The 12236-nt window shown below is 44.8% G+C and overlaps 1 protein-coding gene across 2 annotated transcripts in view; it reads left to right on the top strand.

Annotated features, from left to right (window-relative positions):
* CNX2 (cofactor of nitrate reductase and xanthine dehydrogenase 2) overlaps positions 1-12010 on the top strand; it is a 31343-nt gene extending 19333 nt beyond the window's left edge. Inside the window, exons 2-7 of one of the 2 annotated variants that reach the window (XR_015266502.1) lie at positions 8033-8683; positions 8786-8953; positions 9058-9249; positions 10604-10672; positions 11238-11431; positions 11531-12010. Coding sequence is in view for 1 of the 2 variants with exons in the window: in XM_086801655.1 (XP_086657781.1) it covers positions 8033-8683; positions 8786-8953; positions 9058-9249; positions 10604-10672; positions 11238-11321 (1164 nt within the window). In the remaining variant the exon portion in view is untranslated. Of the gene's footprint in view, positions 1-8032; positions 8684-8785; positions 8954-9057; positions 9250-10603; positions 10673-11237 lie in introns of both variants that reach the window. The other variant, XM_086801655.1, reaches the window with a different exon arrangement.
* The last annotated feature ends 226 nt before the right edge of the window (positions 12011-12236 follow it).

Genomic DNA, 12236 nt, shown 5'->3' with positions numbered 1-12236 from the left:
TGGATAGGGAAGCCTCCGTCATACAAGCACTTGAGAGTGTTTGGTTGCGTTGCGTACGTGCACATACGCAGGGAAATGCGCACCAAACTTGATCCTAAGTCTCACAAATGCATATTCCTAGGATATGGTGACAGAGGTGAAATGGGGTATAGACTTTGGGATCCCGTGAATAGAAAGATTATACGCAGCAATGATGTCATTTTTTATGAAACATGCATGTATAAGGAGCCTGCAAGGCAACAGGAGCCTGGCAGAGTCATCTTTGATGATGATGGACATCATGGACAACAACCAAGGGCTGTAAATCAGCCATTACAGCAGCAAAACCAGCCCTTAAATGGTGCTGAAAATGGTCCAAATGGACAGCCAGAGATGGCAGAAGATATCCCTATGGATATACCACAGTTAGAGGAGATACCGGGCATGATATTTCAGCCTTATGGCATGGAACAGGAGCCACCAATATGTGATATGCAGGCTGGACAGCAACCTGCAAATGATGGTCATTGGGTACGGAGGTCCACAAGACCCTCCAGAGCCCCTGACAAGTTTGTTCCAGGGGTTGACTACTTGATGCTCAGTGACTGTGGGGAGCCCTCATGTTATAAGGAGGCTTTACAGAGGGCAGACAAGGCTCTTTGGGAGCGTGCTATGAAGTCAGAGACGGATTCTCTGCACAGAAATGGAACATGGAAGTTGGTGCATTTGCCTACAGGCAAGAAGGTTTTGCCATGCAAGTGGGTTTACAGGCTCAAAGTTGCACCTCATGCAAAGCCAAGGTACAAAGCCAGGTTAGTGGGCTTCAAGCAGGAATATGGTGTGGACTTTGATGAGATCTTCTCTCCAGTGGTCAAAATGACCACACTTAGAGCTGTATTAGCTTTGGTTGCTCATGATGATCTGGACTTGATTCAGATGGATGTGAAGACTGCTTTTCTTCACGGTGATCTCCATGAGGAGATATATATGCAACAGCCAGAGGGTTATGCAGTGAATGGAAAGAAGAAGCTTGTATGCAAGCTGAAAAAGAGTCTTTATGGGCTCAAACAGCCAGAGGGTTATGCAGTGAATGGAAAGGAGAAGCTTGTATGCAAGCTGAAAAAGAGTCTTTATGGGCTCAAACAGGCACCAAGGGAATGGTATCATAAATTTGATACATTCATGAAATCCCAAAATTTCAGGAGAAGTGACATAGATCATTGCTTATACACCAAGAAAGCTTTGGATGGCAGTCTATTGATCCTCATCTTGTATGTTGATGATATGTTGATTGCCGGAAAATCTCGTAAGGAGATGGATGCCTTGAAAAAGAGGCTGCATCAAACCTTTGATATGAAGGATTTGGGTGATGCAAATCACATTTTGGGTATGCGGATACTTCGGGACAGAAATCAGCATGTGTTGTATTTGTCTCAGAAGGAATACATTGGCAAAGTTTTGCAGAGGTTCAATATGGATGGGGGGAAGAAGACTAGTACTCCTTTGCCTCCATATGTGAAACTCAGTGCTATGGACAGCCCACAGTCGGATAGTGACAGGGCTGATATGGCCAAGATTCCCTATGCTTCAGCTTGTGGCAGTCTCATGTATGCCATGGTTGCTACTAGGCCGGACATTGCATTTGCAGTGGGAGTGGTTTCTAGATACATGGCCAAACCTGGCAAGAAGCATTGGGAAGCAGTGAAAGGTGTCATGAGATACCTGAAGGGCACACAGGATATGTGCATTTGTTTTGGCAAACAGGATGCATTAGTGCATGGTTACACGGATTCGGATTATGCCGGTCATCCAGATAACCGAAAGTCTACTACCGGTTATGTGTTTACATTCACAGGAGGTGCTGTGTCATGGATATCCAGGATGGAGAAGTGCACTGCCTTATCTACTACAGAGGCCGAGTATATTGCAGCCACAGAGGCTTGCAAGGAGGCATTATGGATATCCAGGATGCACAAGTGCACTGCCTTATCTACTATAGAGGCCGAGTATATTGCAGCCACAGAGGCTTGCAAGGAGGCATTATGGCTATCTCGGTTAGTGGTTGATTTGGGTTATACAGGGGATATTCCATTGTTGCATTGTGACAGTCAGAGTGCCATCCAGTTGGCAAAGAACCCTGTCTTTCATGCAAAGACGAAGCATGTGGATGTGAAGTATCACTTCATCAAAGAGGTGATAGAGAACAAGCAAATTCAGCTTGTTAAGATTCATACGGATGACAACCCGGCTGATCTGTTGACAAAGAGTTTGCCTCCGGAGCGGTTTGCTCATTGCAGACACTTGATGGGCATTGGATGAGGCCAGTTTCAGCCTTGATATGGCCTTGTATATTATCATGTACATGCTGATTTTTCTTTTCCTTTACTTAAGGGCACTTTGCCTTGAAGTGGGAGGGTGTTGGGGTAAAGGCATTATGCCCACCCTTGTGATAGGGGAGTCACACACTCATCTCATGAGTTAACTTATCCTCACAACTCTCTCTCTTTCTTCCTTCTTCTCTGTGTGTTTGTCTCTCACATGAAACCCTAATCAACTGAGCAGCCTCTATTCTCTGCAGCACAGCCCGACAGTACCTCTGTACTCTGTAGCACAGCCCGACAGTATCTCCTTCCAAGATGCGGTTCGTGACCAATAGCGTGGAGCTCCTCCTGACTGTTTTTCCAAGCCTCCAATCACCGTTGCCTGCCTATAGTCTCTCCAAAAGCAAGCATAAAAGAAGCGCAGCCCTGCAACCCAGCCTGTATGCGATTTTTTTCAGAAATTCCTCCTCTCACCTGCGCTGCGCTGCCCGCCAGCCTTACTTTTCCCAAAAGCAAGAGATAGAGAGAGAGAGAGGGAGAGTGTGTACAAGAGTCCATGATCCTTCGCATGCCGTAGAAACCACAGGAAATGCAATCCTGCCTCCCAAAGAGACATCTGCAACCATGAGCTCAACTGCCTCATCAGGAAGCTCCCGTCCAATCTGGTGTCCATCAACCAGATCAATGAACCATACAGCTTCTGAGTCTCAGAGACATCACACTGCTCACAAGGATCAACACCTGTTACGGTGCACAAGCAAGTCCTGGAAACCGGATGGAACCTGTCAACCACCCCCTCTGAATCCGGAACCACAAAGCCTGGAGAAACCACCTCCTTCTGCAAGTAAGCACCTGTCACCTGCCTGGCTTTCTGAAAGGTCCCCGTGGAAAGAACATCCTTAACTATTGGAAGTTCTATGTCCCGAACACTACGAGACATCAGAGCATAAGTGACCTGTTCAGCTTTCTCTGACTCACGAACACAAGAACTACCAACCTCAGTACTGGAAGGTTCCTGCCAACTGCTGCCATCTACTGGTAGGCTATCCACCATCTGGTCCCAGAAAGCTCGCACCTGCAGCGTATCCACACCTGAGTAGCCATTACCACACTGCCACTCATCACAATCCTGAGGACCTGGGAGAGAGAGTGCTGAAAGCATGTAGACTCCATTCTCCACTCCACCTTCCCAAACCACTTGGCCTATTGCTTTGTCCCGGAGAGCAACAAAATGCTCGTCAAACTCCACCCGTACGCCAGTCTTGCAAACCTGATGCACTGACAACAGATGAAAACCAAGTGCCGGAACATACAACACCTGGGAGGAATGCTTCCCCCCTCTGCCATCGGGAACTATCTCCATCCTGCCCTCACTGTGAACTGGGATAGTGGACGTATCCCCAGTAAGAATATGACCAGAAAGCCTGCAGAGATCCTGTAAACCGGAACGGGAAGGAGTCATGTGCCTGGAAGCACCACTATCGAGAATCCACTCCGGAGTATCCATTGCGGAGAGTCCTCCAATCTCCTCCCTGCCTGAAGAAAATGAAACATCGGTGTCCATCACCTCCAGGTGCACAAAAGCCGGAGTCTTCATGATTGCTGAGGAGTCTTCACCCTTCTCGGTCTTCCGCTTGGGACACTGCCTCCAGTAGTGGCCTTTCTTGCCACAATCATTACAGGTCCTCTCTGCCTTCAGTTTCTCGCGGTCACTAACGGACATCTTCTCAGAAGACTTCTCCGACGAAGCCTTCCCCTTGCCCGTGTTACGGCCTTTCGACCGTTGGCCAGTAAAGGCCTCCGAACCTCCACCCTGAGGAGGGTTCGTGAATCGTTCCTCCTGGTCCAGGACCATGGGCACAAGCTCCTCCCACGTGATGGTGCTGAGCCTGCCACTGGTAATCAAAGAGGAGTAAAATGCTGAGTATGAAGAGGGCAAATGTGACAGCAACGTGATGGCCATGTCCTTTGACAATATCTCCTTCCCAGCCTGAAGAACTTCCTGCTGAAGAGCCTGCAGCTTGTTAATATGCTCCCGCATCGTCGACGACTTTGCACGGCTCATAACCCGCATCTGTACTTCCAAGGAAATCCTCTTCATGGGCGATACCCTGTTGTAAAGTGAGGCCAAATGCTGCCATATACCTCTGGCCAACGTCATATGCTTTACATGATTGATTACCTGTGGTGTGCAGTTGAGGAAAATAAACGAACGGACCCTGGCGTTGACACGATCCCACATTTGTGTCTGGGCCTCCCGGTCCTTTCGGGTTGACGGTAACTCCCCTTCCTCTACTTCCGGCCGCGGAACATCAACAACGACGAAATCGGCGAGATCGTAGGACTCCAGAACGGATTCCATCATCACCTTCCATATGCCGTAGTTGCTCCCATCCAACTGACGGTCCACCGGGAACGTGGGGAGTGTCGGGATCTTCACATGTCTCTCGGCCATCTCAAACAGATCTGCCATAGCGGGGATGTACTCTGAAAAGGGTGGGTAGGTGGGAACAAAGAAGAACTAATACCTGCAAGTGGCTGTCCAGCAAATCAGCCCGCCTTCCTCTTGCTTCTCCTCTTCCCGATCAGCCCAAAACAGTCCACCAATCAGCCACAAAAACAGTCCCCTTCTTGCTCACACAAATCCCAAGACCTATCTAGAGCCTAGGGCTCTGATACCATGTCAGAATATGCAGCGGAGATGATGACCAAATCTGGGAACACGAGCAAAAACGCAGGCAGAAAAACAGCACAAGAGAGAGAGAGATGTATGCGTGTAACTCTGCTCTATATACACAAGAAGATCCCGAGGAACGATACAAATGAGGTATGGGGGCTGAGGACCTATATATACTCCCCTAGAGGGCAGTCGGCCAGCATAAGAAAAAGCCCACGACTGATAAAAAGGTCCACGACTGCATAAATGCAGTCGGCCAGCAATCTGGTGCCCAAAACTGATCAAAACCAGTCGGCCAGCAGCAAGAGTGCCCACGACTGATAAACATCCAGTCGGCCAGCACTGTACTGCTCTTGGCACCCTCTGGCAGCCCTCCCAAGCCTCAGAAAAATGGGAAAAAATAGGGGAAAAATACGAAGTGTGGGGAAAAATGATAAAACACCTCATAAGGGCGGGCACACCCACAACAAAGGCCCTGGTGTATAAAACTGGACAGGAGATGACTTCTAACAGTATATTGCACTAGTACACATAGTGCACTTAGTACATTAAAAGTACTAAGTGTACTATGTACTATAACTTATGGGCTTGTACACACTATAAGGGTGGGCATAATGCCTTTACCCCAACACGGTGCTACAAGGCAGAGACATAGGCCTATTGCTTTCTCTCGCTCTCCCTCTTTAGCTCCTGGAAGATTGGTTGGTTGCTGGTTGCAGAGCATACAGGCGCCTAGAGATTCTCTCACTGGTTCTCTCTCTCTCCCGGCTGCAAGACAAGAGGACAGGGATAGTACGAGGCTTTTCCTCGTGTCTTTTCTCTCTTGTGGAAAGTGACATAAAGACTGTAAGTTTCTCTCTCTCTTTGTGAGCAAGTGGGACTGAAGGTGATGTCTTATGGAGTCTCTCTTTTCACTGGCTCAAGACTGTTCTAGAGTGGTTCTCTCTAGCCCTTTGTGAGAGGAAGGGTTTGGCAGTTCAGAGGGTGGAAACAAGACAAGATTGTGGGCTGATTTGGATGAGTTTGTGGACTATTTTCATGGCTGAGTTTATGGCTATGTGCATGGTTCAGTCAGATGCATATCTAAGGCCTCATGGATGTACAGACTTAGTAGATTAGAGGAGTTAACAGTGTGGTGTTCTTGGGACACAAGGCTGTGTAACCTCTATGCTAAGAGGTCCTGAGGATTGGATTGGCATATTGGACTTGCAAACATACGAGCCATGGATGGCCATGTTGTAATCATCTAAATCTTTTCCATTGAAATTGAATAAAGAAATACTGAAAGAGGCGCTAAGCTTTGGGGCCAACAGGTGTCGCTCTCTTTCTTGTTTTGGAGCACTCTAGCTCTTGTTTATTTGTTTATTAGCTAGACTACAATTGGATTGGGTGACTGCTAGTCTACCGCACTTTGGTTTCTACTAGAGGCCGGTTTCAAGGTTCCGTTGCCGGGACCATCATCGAGTTTCTTAAGGGGTGAGCTCGTGGTTGTCTCGAGGAAAGCCATCGCGCCATTGTACTTGTTGTACCAGCCTTTGTACCTGTTGTACCAGCCAATGTATTGGCTGTACTAGTCCTTGTACTTGTTGTACTTGTTGTACCACCCATTGTATCGGCTGTACCAGCTTCTGTACTTGCTATACCAGCCACTGTACCTGCTGTACTAGTCATTGTACATGTTGCATTCAATCAAGTTCATAATTCAGTTCATTCATCTAGCATCAGTAGAAGCATGTAGAAAAGGGGCCAGAAGGTCAACCCCTTGGGGATGAAGGCCCACACATGTACAAGCATTCATCAACCTTTTTGTACCATCTATAAATAAAGAAAACCTTGACATCATCTCTTCTTCTCTCTCCTCTGTCTTAATCATGTTTATCTCAGCATCCTATTCTTAATTAGGCTTAGGGCTATGGAAAGACTTCCCTATGGAAGTATGGTATACAGGTCTATGGATTCCTAGACCTTTCTTCTAGGGATTTGGAGCCATCCTCAGGTTTATGGATTATGTTTATGACTCCCTTTTACTGGGACTGGTTATTCTTTTTGGCTCCCTTTATTTGGGACTGCATTGGACTTATGGGACTGTTTTGTCTCGCCCATTTATTTTGGAACATGATTATGATATTTGGACTTGTGGGATTGTTTTGGCTCGTCTATTTATTTGGGACATGGATTCTTTCAGTTATATTGGATTTTTGAGACTCTGTCGTCTTGCACACTTGATGGGACTTGATTATATCTTGGATATATGGCTTGAAGCTTAAAGTTGCGGACAACTTTTAAGAAGCTCGGGAGGATGTCACCAGCCTTGACATTTCCCAGTATGAAATGGGTCTGGTGGATTCCTAAATATTTCAAAAGTACAAGCTTTGGGAATGGGGGTTAACTTGGAACACACTCCTAAAATTTAGGAGAGTTGCTATTTTTGGCCCGACTCGGATGGAAATTTTGCTCGCGTCATTATGTCTAGAATTGAGCAACTACCAAGAGTTGCCAAAGTACCCATGACAAATGGGCTACGAGCTGGGGTATTTTTAATGGTCAATTGTTTTGCGAAACCCTTGGGCCCTCCCGGAAGTTACAATAAGTATAGAGCTGTTGATGAGCCATTGGGACAAAACAGGCTATGGGAGAGAGGCCAAGTAGCCCGGAAGTAGGCCACCTACCAAAATAATGCAAATTACAGAAAGTAGGCATATTACTTTGTGGTCTATATCTTATACAAATCCTTGATCTGTCTTGAAGTCCATAGTCAGTCCTTATGAACCGCCTGAGCAGCAACAAGTAAGGGCTTCCTACTGCATGAGACTTCAAGAGAGAAGGTTTTTGTGCTTTGTTCACAGCTGTAGAATTGTGCTTTAAAGACGTTCAAAGATCCATGCTTTTGAAGAGTGCACCTTGACATTGATATCTTTGCAAATGCTGAGGTAGCTGCTGGATCCCCCATTGATATGCATGCAAGTTTTGAAGCATGGTACCAGTACACTTATTTATGCCCATGTTTTGATTTCATGGTATACTGATAGCTTGAGGTTTTCATGTGGTTTCACAGAGGGGAAAGCTTTATTCGTCTAGCAAACAAGTTATGGTGGCAGAGCTTGTGCATCACAAACCTCAAATACTTGATTCTTATATTCCCAGCTGCTGTGACAACACTATCTGGTTTCGTCACCTTTCAACTTTAACTTCAGCAGCATCAGTAGCACAGTTAGAGGGCGACTTACCTGTTTCGGATATGCTAGTGGATTCATTTGGTAGAAAACACACATATCTACGTGTTTCTGTGACTGAACGTTGCAATCTCCGATGCCACTATTGCATGCCAGCTGAAGGAGTGGACCTTACCCCCAACACAAACCTTTTATGTCAAAATGAGTTGAATCGGCTGGCAAAGCTGTTTGTTTTAGCAGGAGTGGATAAAATTCGTCTCACAGGAGGGGAGCCAACTGTCCGGCCTGATATTGAAGAGTTGTGCAGAAGCTTGAGGGCTTTGCCTGGATTAAAGACATTGGCAATGACAACCAACGGACTAGTCCTGGCAAGAAAACTCCCACAGCTTAGAGCTGTAGGGTTGGATTCTTTGAATATTAGTCTTGACACCTTGGTACCAGCAAAATTTGAATTTATAACAAGGCGGAAGGGGCATTCTAAAGTCATAGAAGCTATTGAGGTGGCTTTAGATCTAGGCTACAATCCTGTAAAGGTATGTCTTTCTTCACCTATTGTGCTCACTGCAAAGACATTTAGATTCATGAAGTTTTTCTTTGAATTCTATTTGAAGTTGCTTATGTTGGGCTCTCTGCAGGTGAACTGTGTTGTTATGCGTGGCTTCAATGAAGACGAGATTTGTGATTTTGTTGACCTGACAAGGGATAAGGCGATTAACGTTCGATTTATTGAGTTTATGCCATTTGACGGAAATGTCTGGAATTCTAAAAAGCTCATCTCTTTTTTTGAGATGAAGGAAATCATGGTAGGTTATATAATGGTCCTTGTGACTCCTCTCAAGATATAAAAAAACATGTATGTATGTATATATGTATGTGATCCTTGAGAGTCTTCATTATGAATTTTCAGGCCAAACGATTTCCTTCTTTAGAGCGGTTAAAGGATCATCCATCGGATACAGCAAAGAATTATCAGGTGGAGGGTTTTAAGGGCACCGTTTCTTTCATAACGTCCATGACAGAGCATTTTTGTGCTGGCTGCAATCGATTGAGGCTTCTCGCAGATGGTAATTTCAAGGTGTGCCTTTTTGGTCCTTCCGAGGTATGTTCCATCAGCTCTCTCTCTCTCTCTTCACGGGAAAAATGAGAGTAAAAAAGAAAATGCAGAGGGTAACAAAAACTGTTTGAGAGAGGACGTCAACGTGGGGGGAAAAAACAAATTTAGGCTGTTTGCCCCTTAGAGGCCTTTTTCACGGCAGCCTTGAAGCCGCCTATAGGAGTAAGGATAGAGGATGCCGCGTGAGTGATCTAAGGCGTCCACCCACTAAGAGGCAAAGATAGGTAGCCCGATTTAAGAGTGGACATGCTAACACATCATGGCCTATCCTCAACATAGAGGAACTTGTCGTGAGGCTCACAACAATATATATTGTTGGAATGGAGGCAAAGGTAGCAACACGCTCAGAGATGCTGAGAAGCACACCACCAGATTGATGAGAATGAGTGAAGTACAAGTGAAGTGACATGATAAGGTCACACACTGACTCATAAGAGCATACACATGCTTGGGGGAAAAAACCTCCTAAGGAGGGAAAAAGTGTTTCCGCTCATTATTAGCTTATGTCCACACATCACTACCATATAAATGGCTACAAATCACCCCTGTAGTGATGATGTGAACATATACATGGATCATGTGGCTGATGAATCCTCAAATGCAATAAGCTCAAAGTTGTGCGAAAAGATTTTAACTTCTCTTGTGAAAGAGCCTTCGTGCACATTGTTGTGTGTAGAAACATAAGCGAACCGAATCTCTCTTGCAATGAGCCTCTGCCTGACATAATGATAATGCTAGCAATAGGCTTACAGTCTTTAAGACCTTATTGTGTAAGTAGTCTTTGTATGTACTTTGATTGCAACATCACATTACCATCATCATGCTACATAAACTGTATGGCCCAAAAAGCCCAAATCTGTCATCTCAAATGACAAATGTAATTTAGCCTTGAAGGTTGGAACTTTCTTCTCATTAGGGCTTGTGAGCAGCATGTCATCAACAATAATATGTGACTTATAAACAATTCTTACTCCTCTTTACATAGAGGGTACTCTTTGTTGGACAGTTGCAAAGACCATTTGCAATCGAATAAGCATTTATCTTCTCGTACCATGCTCTGGGTGCCTGCTTAAGGTTATATAAAGCTTTTCTTAACCTCTAACTGCTTGTGCAAGTAGGCTACACGTACCTTATTATGCACTTTATAATGTCTACAGAAGTCCAAAATTACCTATGAGATCCAATACATTATTGAAAGGCCTTGTAGGTCTTGAGTTGAATCTATGGTCCAGAAAAACCAACATAAATGAAAGCATCCTACTAGTCAACCCGTAATTTTGAGAGAGAGAGAGAGAGAGAGACGTTTTTGTCAATGTGTTTAAATGAATGCCAATAACAGGTTAGTCTCAGGGATGCAATAAGAAAAGGAGCAGATGATGATGCCTTGAGAGAAATCATCAGTGCAGCAGTAAGTGTTCAATCATATTTTGGCAATGTTAAATGTTGCAATCCTTGCTCGACATTTTAATGTTTTTGTGGTGTTAGTAGACACTACACTGTGAAGTGTTACAGTTCCTCCTCTGGTCAAAGAGTTCTACATAAGAAATATATTTTGTAGGCTGTGGCACATAGTCACAGGGAATGGGCATTTTTAGACTCGGGAATGTTGGGGATGGCAGCATCTTCCCGTTCCCATTCCCGTCCCATGTAACTCTATAGTATTCTCAATCTTTTCCGTCCCCGTTCCCCATCCCCATTTCGCGTCCCATGTGACTATGCTGTGGCATGTAGGCGAGTAGTTAAAGTGATTGAACTCTTGAGCGGGATCTCCGGTTCAATTCTCACTTGGTTGACCTGGGCAGACTTGCAACATCTACACTTGTCTTGCACCACCACCACCACCACCTATTATGTGGATTTGATAGTATATGAAAAGGATCATTGGGCAGCATGTAGGTAGAAACTAGTTGAGAGAGAGAGAGAGAGAGAGAGAGAGAGAGAGAGATTGTAAGAATTTGATAATGCTAGTACAGGTCAAGAGAAAGAAAGCTGCTCATGCAGGCATGTTTGAGCTAGCTCGGACACCTAATAGGCCTATGATTCACATTGGTGGCTGATGGCAAGGTTGAGGATCCAGCGTTTTAACACTTTTAGAGATCCCTTGATGTTTTGAGTATTCTCGTTGTGGGAGCTCTTCACATAGAAGCGGGACATGCTTTTGGCGGAGGTAAAAGGTCAGCATTTAGCCCTAATATCAAATTGTATGAATATGGTGAATATATATTCAGTGCAATTGGGGCATGTAGCCTGATGATTCTCCACCCAGGCTAAGTACCTGGGTTCAATAACTGCCAGCCTACACTCGCTGGACACAGGAGCTTTCTGATGCTTGGAAGAAAGATGATGTTTGTGGTTCTCATCCATTTTTCTTGCGTGTTTGGTCAAAACAAATATAATGTGATGCTAATGTGGCACACATGACATGACGACCTGCTTATGTTCATAGAAACCTCTAGAAACAAAGGGTGAACATCAGAGGCATCTAGATGCATACCGACACGCATGTGCTGATTTAGATTGCCAACACATGTATGTAAAGTCAAATAATTTGTTGTGATCCAAAGCTTGCAGCTCAGAATGCTGAATTGCTTCATGTTGTACACTAGTACATGTTATACTTTCTAGGTTGAATACCAGGTGAAAATTTATTCGAAAGTTGTTAACGTGCTTCTGCTACTGATTTTATTTCCACCACTAAAACATTCATGATGTCATTTATACTTGGACCATACTACATATTCAACAGGATACTATTGTATGCTCTCTCTCTCTCTCTCTCTCTCTCGGTTATCTTGTCTCTTCACATGATCACTATTATGTATGTAGCTAGTTGTTTCATTTCTCTTCTCTTTTTCATGGTTAGTTACCTCATGAAACTATTGAAACTCATTTCGGTGTCATAGACTCCTTGGGTCTTTTGTAGACGTTTAATCTCTCTCTCAAACGATCTATCTTGAACTCTTGAAATAATA

This window comes from Cibotium barometz, chromosome 8, assembly GCF_041138505.1.
Source record: "Cibotium barometz isolate CiBa-2024 chromosome 8, ASM4113850v1, whole genome shotgun sequence".
NCBI lineage: Eukaryota > Viridiplantae > Streptophyta > Polypodiopsida > Cyatheales > Cibotiaceae > Cibotium > Cibotium barometz.
This window is presented reverse-complemented; position numbering and strand designations above follow the sequence as displayed.